The sequence below is a fragment of the Leptonychotes weddellii genome, chromosome 5 (assembly GCF_054177405.1).
Source record: "Leptonychotes weddellii isolate Sample4059 chromosome 5, ASM5417740v2, whole genome shotgun sequence".
NCBI classification, from domain to species: domain Eukaryota; kingdom Metazoa; phylum Chordata; class Mammalia; order Carnivora; family Phocidae; genus Leptonychotes; species Leptonychotes weddellii.
Genome location: NC_138373.1, coordinates 142,146,585 through 142,158,610, shown reverse-complemented (window position 1 = coordinate 142,158,610; position 12,026 = coordinate 142,146,585). Strand labels below are relative to the sequence as shown.

At 45.3% G+C, this 12,026-nt stretch overlaps 1 protein-coding gene across 7 annotated transcripts in view; it reads left to right on the top strand.

The window, feature by feature from the left end:
* Positions 1-862: 862 nt before the first annotated feature.
* Positions 863-12,026, top strand: part of GNPTAB (N-acetylglucosamine-1-phosphate transferase subunits alpha and beta) — a 72,568-nt gene continuing 61,404 nt past the window's right edge. For 4 of the 7 annotated variants that reach the window (XM_081822285.1, XM_081822287.1, XM_081822284.1 and 1 more), the window contains exons 1-2: positions 1,045-1,167; positions 1,309-1,424. Coding sequence is in view for 3 of the 7 variants with exons in the window: in XM_081822283.1 (XP_081678409.1) it covers positions 1,051-1,167 (117 nt within the window). In the remaining 4 variants the exon portion in view is untranslated. Of the gene's footprint in view, positions 1,168-1,308; positions 1,425-12,026 lie in introns of all 7 variants that reach the window. The other 3 variants (XM_081822282.1, XM_081822281.1, XM_081822283.1) reach the window with 2 other exon arrangements.

The following is a 12,026-nucleotide window of genomic DNA, read 5'->3' as shown; positions in this document are numbered from 1 at the left end:
GCTGCTTCTGAAGACGATTCTAAAAATGCTATAAATGATGGCAACATAGGCTATGTGTGCTGTTTTCCAGGGTGACTAGATCAAGACAAAAATCATATTAACTAGGGTATATTGAGAGAAAATAAAAATCTCTCCCAAGTAAGAGGCGCCGAGGGGAAGCCCTCTTGGAAATCAGCTGGTGCCAAAGTAGAATTAATTGACCACTACCACCGTCTTGGTTCCCCTTCTATACTTCACACGATTTCTATCTTAACTGTTTTGTACTTAGCGGTTTGCGTGTTTATCTCCCCAGCCAGACTCCCTGGCAACAGTCGCCAGGTCAAGTTCATTTTTTAATACCCAGCACCAAGCACTTGCCAGGCACCGGACACTCACTACACATTCAGGGACTACATGAATGAATTGAATTTGGGTTTGGGCACATTTAGCCTAAAAGTTTCCTCTTTCAAACAACATAATTAAGGAGACAGAGGGGAAAGGAGCCTCATAGAGTATCTCCTCTTAGCGCTGTAAAAATGATTTACCATAATTTCCCAATTACTGTAAATGCAGAAAGGGTTTTGTGAGCACAAGTACTCATAACGCCGTCTGGGGCACAGCGACCTTGCATGGTCGGGTCCGCTCTCCTTGCGTGCCCAACTCTGCGGATCCTAGGGGACCCGAGCGGCCCCCGCGCACGCGCGGGTGGGAAGGGCGCTCGCCTACCCTCCGCTCATCCCCCCTCCCTCCGTCCGCCAGGTGGCGCTGGCTGCCCTGCAGCCACGTCGCCACCGACTCTCGCCTGGCCAGATCGGGGCGGTGCCGGCCGCTTCGCGGGCCGCGGGTCCGCCTCCGCCGCGCCGAGGGCGTGGGCTCCCGGCTCCCGGAAGCGGCGGCCGCGGCGCGGAGCCGAGCGGGCGTCGATCCCCCGGAGCAGCAATGCGTGGCGGCCGCCTCTTGTGACCTGAGCGCGGCGGCCAGGCAGGGGCCGCTGAATAGCTGCTCGCTGAGGCGGCGGCGGCCGTGGCTGCTCGGGGCGTGGCGTGGCGTGGCCGTGGCGGCGGCGGCCTGATGCTGCTTAAGCTCTTACAGAGACAGACCTATACCTGCCTGTCCCACAGGTATGGGCTCTACGTCTGTTTCGTGGGCGTCGTGGTCACCATCGTCTCTGCCTTCCAATTCGGAGAGGTGAGTAGCGGCGCGGGTGCCCCGGCCCGGGCGCCTTGGACCGGCACGACCCCGCGGCGCCCCGAGCCCCTGCCCTCGCCGAGCCCCGCGGCGCTCCGAGCCCAGGCGTGCTTGCCTCTGGCCTCCCCATCCTCGCTGCAGCTCCGGGGACACGTCCCAGAGGCTGCCTTTCCCCCCGGAGGCTCCTAGAATTCAGATCTCCCCGAGCTCTGGTCTCACATCTGGGATCCAGATCGCGTCCTCCCGACGGTTTGAGGGTAGGCGCTGGTTCTGCGGGTTCCCTTTGCCTCCAGGTGCTTTCTTCGGGCTCCCCAAGTCATTTGATTTTCTCCCTCAGGCCTGTTTTCCTCCACGAAGCCCCCTCGCGGGACCCAGAGTCGGTGTCTTTTCCCATTCCTAAATTCTCCAAAATTCTCGTTCATTGCCCCTCCTATAGGTTTCCTCCTGTTGTCACCCTTCTAATCTTTTCGCTTTTGACAAAGGCGCTTTGTCATCATAATCTCGTTTCTTTCCGGATGTCAAAACTTTCTCCAAGGGGTGTGTGTTTTGTACGTGAATTTGCAGTGAGGACAAGGTACTGGCCCCAAATTTAAAGACTTACTTGTGAAAGGGATTTTTTTTTTTTTTTTTTTGCACTTTGGCTCTGTTATTGGGTTCAACACCAGTTATCCTGTAGAGGCTCTACTGGGAGGTGTGCACACACGAATGTGAGAGATCTGTTGGCAGCTCCAGACATTCTTCCCTATCTCGAGATCAGCTGAGGCTAGGGCCCCTTCATCTGACCAGGAAGCCTTGTCTTGGACTCCAGCACCCAACCTCTTGGGAGCCGGTACAAGCCCTTGCGTCGTGGGCTATGCTAATAATTTAGACTCTGGATCATACAAGTCCGGCCTTTCTTGATCTGCTCTTAATTAATGTGCAATAAAGTAGTTTGGTTAGACTCTGTAAACTCTTTAGAGGGTCCACACAACAGGTTTGGGGAGGTGGAGACACCCAGGTTTAATAGATTTTTTGCCTCTCTGGGTAGTAGATTAAACATTTTCTTGAATGAAACAACCCTTTGGTTTAGGTTGGATAGTTATTATATTATTGACAGTCTAATATGGTATTCTTTATCATAAACAGGCTTGCAGAGACTGGGTAGGTCAGAACTGGAAGAGTACATGTATATGATTTTAGAGTACACATTTAAAAATAAGTATAGCAACTTGGAGAAAAGTTGTGTTTTCAAATTGTTAGACATCTGTTTCCTTGTTTTAATATTTCTTTTTTTTTTTTTTTGGTAGGAGGTTGCAGAAGGTTTTAAAATTAAGAGAATGGTTTTTAGAAATGCCACAGTATACATTTGCTTAAAGTCTGTACCCATGCTGGATTGTAAGCTTCATAAGAGAGGGTGCTGTCTGTTTAACTACTGTAATCCTGACCCAAGCACTGTGCCAGATATTGCCAGCATAGGCCGTCTAAATATTTGTTTAATGAGTGGATGAATTATGTGGCTTGCTTTCCACTTTTAATAGTTCTTGTTTTAGAGGCAAATGAAAATAAGTCTTATACGTCAGGGTGAGAAAGTGCCCCAGACAAGTAAGCGTGGAATATGTACCTAATATTATACCTGCTGCTATTCTTTGTTTCATGTGCTGCAGTTTAATACAGTGAATAGATCTATGCACAGTTAAGTGTCTTGATAGAAGATTTTTTTGGCCCTGAGTAAATTTAATTTAGCTGTGTACTAACACCTCGGCAGTGTGAAGGTGACTGAAAGGTATCAGTTGCTAGAATTTTTCATTTTATATATTCCATGCCTGGTTATTTATTTACCAAAAGAAAGACATTTGTTAGCTTTGAAATGGGCCACAAATCTTAAAGTTTGGAACAGACAAAAGAAATAATAGATGAAGAATGTCAACACATGGCGTGGGAGGTGGAGACAGCTGGCTCAGTGCCACTAATATATTGCCTGTAGTACAATTTCTTTCTTTCTTTTTTCTTTTTCTTTTAAATAGGCTCCACTCCCAATGTGGGGCTTGAACTGATGACCTGGAGATCTGAGAGTCGCACGGTCTACTGACTGAGGCAGCCAGGCACCCCCGTAGTACAATTCCTGCAGCACAGTGGAAAAGAGGAGCCATGGGATTAGGCAGATCAGGGTTTGAATGCTGGTGCCAGTATTAATGTTAATAGCTAATATATAGGGCTAACCAGATACTAGGCACTGTCTTAACTGCTTTTCATATATTAACTCTTTTATTTCATTTATTTTTTAATTTTTATTTAAAGATTTTTATTTATTTATTTGTCAGAGAGAGAGCGTGCACAAGCTGGGGGAGCGGCAGGCAGAGGGAGAAGCAGGCTCCCCACTGAGCAGGGAGCCCAACGCGGGGCTTGATCCCAGGACCCCGGGATCATGACCTGAGCCAAAGGCAGACGCTTAACCAACTGAGCCATCCAGGCGTCCTATATTAACTCATTTAATCTTCACGACAGCGCCCCTGCGAGATGGGCACTGTTATTATACCAGTTTTATATGTGATGAAACTGAAGCATTTGCACAGATTAATCCAGCTAGCTCATAGCAGAGCTGGGCTTTCAACCAGCACTGTGTGGTTCCAGAGCTGTACTACTCTTAAGCACATCTCTTCACGGTCTCTCAACACAGTCTGGTCTGTCCTTTGTATGATTTTGGAAGAGATACTTAACCCTTTTGAACTCCAGCTTCCTTGTCTTTGAAATGGAGATAAGAACAACTTCGTTGCAGGGTTGATAGGATTAAATAAGACCTCTTCTACAAGGCACCATTCGAGGCTCCTGGCACATAACAGACTTTCATTAAATGGTAGTAGGTACTGCTACTGTATTATCATCAACTATTTTGTGCCCTTAGTCCTTATTTTGAAATAAACCCTTCAAGTAGAATACTCCCATCATACAGTTAATGTTACCAACTTGTTAATAACTTCACTAATTGCAGTGCATAAAAGGACTAAGAAGGTCCTTAACTGTGAATTCATTAATAATTTTCCCCCTCTCAGTATAAGTGGTATAGGCTGCTGCCTTTTGATAAGCCCTTTGTACACTTATCCAAATTTTGAGGAAGAAAAATATAATTGAGGGAGGGAAGTATTAACACATAGTATTTTTAAAAATTTCCCTTAAAGTTGAGCCAGGTAGTTTCTGGAGAACTCTTGGGAACTCTGATTGAACAAAAGCAGAGCTGGATCCAAACCACAGGGAGAGCCCTCAGGATGGGTACTAATAGCCACCCAAGTATACCACGTTGGGGTGAGAGAAGCAGGTAGGAGCTTATCTAATGTAAACTAGTTGATTGGATAAATCCTGTGACCTCTGGGAGCCTAAGTCCCCACATCTGCAAATCAGGGCACTAGATCACTATGCTCCTAAGATCATTTTTAGCTCAGAAACTTCTGACTTTAAATATTTGTCCTCTGTTGGTTGATATTTTGTAGACTTTAAAACATGTGTTTTTGGAGTAAAATGTTATTACTTCAGGGCTATCATTATTTAGTTGAACCATTTATATACAAATCCACCATCCCTTATCTGAAAATTCTACTGAATTAACCTTATAATTTAACATCAGTATCTTTTACAGTGAAACATAGGAGTATTCTTACTCAGGAAAATAAATACTATAAATAGTTTCCAGTCAGTTGTAGGCCAAGTTTTGCCACCAGATGAGTTCAGGTGGTCAGGTTTTGTTGCCAAATAAGGTACAAAAAGGTCTTCAGTGTTGAGAACTTTCTGGATTTCAGGATTGCGAACAGAGGATTGTAAATCACAGCTGGGTGTATATGAGTGTATCTGCATGTATGGAAACAACTAAGTACGCCAAAATTAACTTCCATGAGGAAGCAGATTTAGGTAGAATCTACCCATACTGGGTAGTAACTTTCCCCTGGCCTCCCTACTCCCTTTTGCTTGCCTGCCTTCTGCCATTTTGGATTAATGAGATGTTACTGTTCTGTGAAAAAGAAGGTTGAAAACTGGATCCAGTCAAAGTCATGCTCAGCCTTGGTGACCAGTTTCTCATCCTGGCTCAATTTGAAAAAAGAAATACACAGTAACTACCGTGTTTGTATTTGATTAGTTCACTCATTAAACATATATTTTGAGTGTGTTCTTTGTCAAAGGCAACAAATAGGTGGAGTCCAAGGGATCTGGCCTGAGAACTGGGAGACAGCCTTTGGCCTGGTTCTAGTTCCAGCGTAAACTGACCTTCCATGCTGTGTTAGTATTCCCAGCTGCCTCCTGGTTTGGGGCAGCCACCCTTATCTGTTATCTTATCTCGTGTAGATTTCTTTCAGGGGTGAGGAAGGCTTTCATTAATTAAAAATAATGTTTTAAAAAGTCAAGATTTCTAAGACCCTCATTTTAGCTTTAATGTTCTGTGAATATACATTTATTGAGTGCTTCATATGAGAAAGCATGAACTATAATGTAATGTCATTTGCTCTAGAGAGAAAATGCCAGTGGCCACACAGCCTTTTTAAATGGTTTCTTTCTTTTGTGGGGTTTGGGAAAGATACACAGCCCTGCTAACTGTTAAAGCAGGGACCTTGTCTTAGTACCTGCTGTATTCTTAGCACCTAGGAAGTGCTTGGTACCCAGTTGGTGCCAAATATATGCTTGATATGGATGGGTGAATGCATTAGTTAATTGGGTGATCTTAATAAACATCCCTTCATTTCCAAAAAAAAGTTAAGATTTCTACCCTGAAGCAGACCCATCTCTAGCTACCTTTGATTTCTCAGACACCATTGGTCTGATTGTACTTTGTATGGTGAAAAAGGTGTTAGCAGGTATACAAAGAATTACAGCTCCTCTTTGGCCATGTTTGTCTAGTTGAGGTGAGGCCATGCTCTAGATATGAGTAACAGTACAAGGAAGTAAGTAATTGAATGGGTACACAGTAATTGCTTAGAAAGTCAGAGGAAAGGAAGAAAATTATGGGTTGAAACATCCTAGAGGAAGTGGGGATTTTTACAAGGAGGCAGGAACTGTTTGCTTTTGAACTGTTAGCGGTTTGAACTGATACTATCAGCACTTTGTTGATGTGACAGTGACAGAGTGTGACAGAACCCAACTCAGACCTGCCTTAAGAAAAAGGTAACTTTTTTAATTCATATTGTTGAAAAACAGGGTGAAGCTTCTCCCAGGGTTGGATAGGGTGCTCAAATGATGACATCAGGAATCTCTTTTTGTCCCTAGTCTCCAGCTCTGTTGGTTTAGTACCCAGGCAGGTGCTACCCATATGGGAGGAGATTGCAGCCAGCCGCGGCAGCTTCTAGTCTGTCAGTTGAGTTTCTTTCTCCTTAGTGCCAGCTAGACCGAGGGTGGCCTGCCCAGCCATGGAACGAGTGCCCTTGCTGTGCCCTCGTTAACTGCCTGGACCGTCCCCAGAGCTAGGGTTGTGGGTGGTGCTGTCAGTCTCAGCCACAGGGACTGAAGGGGGTTCCCCAGAGGGCAATCACGAGGCTGTTATCAAGAGAAGGGCCAGAGCAGCACATGGTCTACACAGTGCCTCGAGCCAAAACCCATTTCCTTTCCTGGGCCTTACTGTTGGCATTGTGACTGTGATAGCTGTTAGCCCTTTACCTTCTTCTAAAGGATGTAAAAGTTATTTCCATTTTGGATGTCTTATTAATTATTCTATCTGTGAAACCTGTATTCTTAGTTGGGTGTATTTTTTGTTGTTGTTGTTGGCCGTGCTAATATGCAGTTCATGTGCCCTTATATCTTTCAGCAACGATTCATTACGTACCTTTAATATGGTGATTTGATAGTTACAGTTTTAGCAATGAGGTCTAAATATTGTTCATTTTGTTAATGCAATTTAGCGTGTTGTGAGAGAAAAAACTTAACCTTCTTGCAGCACCTGGCACACCTGGTTTGGATATTCTCACTCCCTCATTCTTCACGGAGACTACCCTCCCTGTTCTCCTTGCCCACCCACTGTTCTCTCTCAGTCTTGAATGTTGAGATTCCCCAGGCTTTGCTCCTTGGCCATTTCCTCTTATGGGGGATGTCACGTTTCAGACCCCCATCCAGACGTTTGTGACTCCGCCGTCTCCAGCTGCTTTAATGACAAGATCTAATTCCGCACTTCCTTCTACCTGCCTACAGTGCACACCTTACCACTCTGCCTCCCTTTGACAGACAGCAGCACTCATTCATCATGGTGCTTTTTCTTCACTGCACCCAAACATAGCTTCAGAATAATTCTTTAACAGTGTGGGATTCCTCTAGCTCCTGAGAGCTCTCCCAGAAAATGGAGGAAGAACTTGACCCAAGACCTCAGCAAGCCTTTCCTGGAATTGGATCATAGAGGCATTCCTAAAAACACCCCTTGGAAGGAGGAAGAGGTTGCTTTTGGACCAGTCTGATCCATTCCTGAACTTAGGGCCTGTCTCCTGAACATTTGTGTTATGTGGGTATGGAGTTCTATTAGGAAAGAGTAGGTAAGTGGTGCTGGGTAGATCATGACTGTAAGTGTCATGTTCAGTAAGCACAATTGGTGGGATGTGCAGCAGTTCTCATGTTGAATAAGCACAACTGGTGTGTAGCAAGTGTCTTTATCTCCCACTGGCCCTTTGTATCAATTTGTAGGGTTAGTTCTACCTCTGCCTTTGGGTGAAAATTCAGGTGGGCTTAAGCCTTCTCTTGTCACTCCTAGGTAATAAAAAGTCTTTTTTTTAAAAGATTTTATTTATTTATTTGTCAGAGAGAGAGAGAGAGCACAAACAGGGGGGAGCGGCAGGCAGAGGGAGAAGCAGGCTCCCTACTGAGCAAGGAGCCCGATGTGGGACTTAATCCCAGGACCCTGGGATCATGACCCGAGCTGGAGGCAGATGCTTAAGCGACTGAGCCACCCAGGCGTCCTGGTAATAGAGAGTCTTGTGGTCACTTCAAATTATGAAACATAATGTCATTTCAGCAACTTCAAGCCTGTTGAATTTGAAACGTCTTAGGTAAGGCCTGTTCAGGCCTGCCCTAGGCAGAAAGCCTGCAATTGAGGAAGGAAGGTTGGGCACAGTGGGCTACTTTTCTCTTTCTTCATCTGATGCTTCTCCTTCACCTCCATAGCCTGTTTCTGGCCCTTTCTAGGGGCCAGCACCCTAGGAGGTTGGAGCACCTAGAAGAGGGAAAGGAAGTTAGGGCAGGAAAGTCCTTCCAAAAACAGGTGTGGAGCTTTCTGGAATTTGCAGGTCTCAAAGCTTGTTCTGTCTTGAGTGCTTCCAAAGGGCCTCCCTCAGAGACCACAACCTGAGAGCCATGACTTGCTTTAACTCTGGTGAGAGCAAATGCCTCTTCGTTTAGTCTGGTTGCTTGCTCCTTCCTTGGTCCCTAGGAACCTGATAGTACTGTGAGCCTCTCATCTCAGTCTCTTTGGTTTTCTTTTGGGGGGCCCTGGACCCGATCTAAGATGACCCTCTGCAGGTATTCTCTTGAAGTTTTACATGATGTGGGAGCCTACATAAGGAAATAAAGACCCAGAAAAGTAGTTAAACCTGAGTATTTTTATTGAAGGTATAATGAAGAGTGGAGAGTTTGGGAAAATTGTGATAGGATAAAAAAGAGAATGAGCTAAGTGTAGTAAGCTGGGGAAACACAAGTCCTGTTCATTCAGATTCCTTTCGGCAATACTTGTTCTTTGGAGATAAGGATGCTCCTTTCCTCCTGGTGTAGGGAGGGCACCTCTCACAGAGAGTCTGATTACCTGCTTCAGGGGAAGGTCAGAAAATTCTTCCTGCACCTGCTGTTTCTCAGATTTCTTCAGCTTGAAATATTCAATAAGCCAAGGTGCTGTTATTTTGGGGTAGTGTATCCTGAACCCTGTCAACTCAAAGTGGGGTAGCGTGGGCTGATTCCAGCGTAGCAGCAACCTCTCTTTTGTCCTCAGAGCAGTTAGCCAGCCTGCCCATCTGTTCCTTGGGTTGAGACAGATGTGGCATCCACCCACCTGCACGGACCTGTAGTGGGCTGTCTTGGTGGTCCCACTGAGCCCTTTCCCTGGCTTGAGGGGAATGGAAAAAGATCTCCACCTTCCCCCTTTCGATGAGATCAAGTGGATTTACAGAATGCCAGCAGTTTCCTAAACCCTCCCCTGGACCTTTCTACCATGATTTGGATGAGTTTTCAACCATCTCCTGAGGAAACTTTGCCTCTTGTTTCAACTCTTCACTTTGGAATGTGACATCTGGTTTTTTGGTGCCTCAGGAGAGACATTTCTACATGCACGTTTTCTTGGTGCAGTTAATTGAGTTTGCCCAGGAGACGAAACCTATGTGCCATTTCTGTACTCAGCATCTTGAGCACAAAGACATTGCCTTTCTTATCTTGGGGTCCCTGCGCCCAGCAGAACACCAGAATCATTCTTCTGACAGCACATTCTTTGTTTGAGCTCAGTGCTAGGCCCCCGAGCATAGAGCAGAGAGCAAAACAGGCTGCTCCTGCAGACGAGGAGTTTATATTCTGGTTGTACAGTCAGACATTAAATGCTTCTTAATGACAGTTGTGAGAAATGCTACAAAGAAGGAGAGGGTGTTGTGGGAGAGACCAGCAGTGTCCTCTCGGGTGCCTGGGTTGGGAGAGGCTTTCTTGATGTAAGTGGAGCTCAACTTTGAAGGGTCAGAATTGCTGAGGCAGAGGGCAGAGCAGGGCAAGTGTGCTCTCTAGGCCATTGGTTCTCAACCAGGGGCGATTTTGCCCCCAGAGGCATTTGGCAATGTCTGGAGATATTTTAGGTTGTCATACCTGGGGCACGGGGTGGGGTTGGTGCTGCTGGCCTTTAGTGGGTGGAGGCCAGAGATTCTGCTAAACATATGCACAGGACAGGCCCCACAGCAAAGATTATCCAGCCCCAAATAGCAGTAGTGCTCAGACTCTGGAACCAGCATGAAGGTCTTGAAGTTGGGGTACATTTGAGAAGGTGAACACAGGCCCATGTGGCTGGAGGCTGGAGAGCAAGAGAAAGTGAGGATCTAGGGGAGACTAGTGCAATTGGTGGTACCCACTTCCCAGCACTTGGTAGATTAGGTGTTCAGGATTTGGGTGTTCTGAGAACAATGGGATGCCATTCAAGGTTACTATATACTGTCTTTTAGTGAGTGGAGGCCAGGGATGCTGATGAACTTTCTGTGGTGCACAGGACAGCCCCCACAACGTGTTCTCAGGTATTAAAGGTCAATAGTGCCAAAGTGGAAAAACCTGAGTTAGAGGGCGAGCAAGAATGGCTGCAGGCACTTAATCAGGAGCCTTGGACTAGGCTGGTGGAAGGGTATGTTAGGAGAAGTGGATAGATTTGAGAGATTTAGGAGGCAAAGTCATCTGGTCTTTATGTTCCATTATGTGCCAGACACTCTGCTGACATCTTGGGATATAAAAGTGAGCAAGATGGACAAGTTCATTTGCTCTGCCAGATGCTAACTATAGGTGTTAAGTGAATGAATAAGTGCTTTGTTGAATGAATACATACAAAAAATTATTTTTATACATTGATTGTGATTAAGCCTTAGTGAGGAAAGATGGTTTAAATGACATGTCTAATGTATGCAAGGCACCTTGCATAGTGCCTGGTGCAAGGTGTTCAGTAAATGCTAAATAAATGCCACGTGTCCCGTCCCAGGACTGTTCTTCCCTTGGCCAGGATGCTCAGTGAAGAGAGCAGCCGGAGAAGACCAACCTTCTGGTCTGGTGCCCAAGGTCACATTGAAAAGTACATTAATCTTTCCTTAAAGACAGAGCTGAAAGGTTCACAATGATTTCTTTACCTGAGTGTGCTTTATTTATTATGTTGATAGGAAAACAGAGGCAGTAAGTGCATTAATTTAATACAGGCTGTGCTTCATTTATTATGGTTGATAGGAAAACAGAGGCAGTAAGTGCATTAATTTAATACAGGCTGTGCTTTACAATAATGTATGTTATTCTAGTTCCTTCTAAAATGTAACAAGTGTAGCTGTAATAAGTTCTGTGTGTTCACAGTATATCTTGTAGTATCTCTTACTGTCCTTTAGATTGATTGTTCCAGTCTTGTGATCCACATGCAGTGTCTTTAGCAGATGATTAGTCAGCCTGTGTGTGATTCATACTTGCACTAAATTAAGCAGGGGAAAAAAATGATCTTTGAAAAATGTTACAGACTAAGTCACACTTGTGCAGGGAGAGCCTATTGCATTCTAGCGTCAGACTAAAAACCATATTGCCCACTTTAAAATTGCTTCCTAAAATTGTTTCTTCTTTTAGGTTCTAGTTTATCTCCCCACCCCCAATATGCCTTTTATTCCCCCTTCACTACCTCATGCCATTAACTTCATTTCTTTCTTTTTTTTTTTAAGATTTTATTTATTTGAGAGAGAGAGAGAGCAAGCACAGAGGGAGATTGAGAGGGAGAAGCAGACTCCCTGCTGAGCAGAGCGCCCTATGTGGGGCTTGATCCCAGGACCCTGAGATCATGACCTGAGCTGAAGGCAGATGCTCAACCAACTGAGCCACACAGGCACCCCCATTAGCTTCATTTCTATCTCTGATTAATTCCAAGTTGGATAAAACTTCCTTACCAAATTTTCAGAAGTTGTTTATTCAACAGAGATTTACGGAGGTGCCTAATTTGGGCCAGGTACTCTGCTGCCTACTAGAGACACAAAGATGATTCAGTTTCTTTCTGCTCTTGAGGAGCTCGCTCTAGACAGGGAGATGGGCAGGCACATAGACAAAGTGCATAGTGATAAATTAAGTTGAAGGGCGAGGCACGGGTGTTTCTCAGACGTAAGTGACATTTGAACTTGATCTTGAAGGAGATAGGATAGATGGCCCAAGGGAAGGAAGGGGACCCCCCCCCC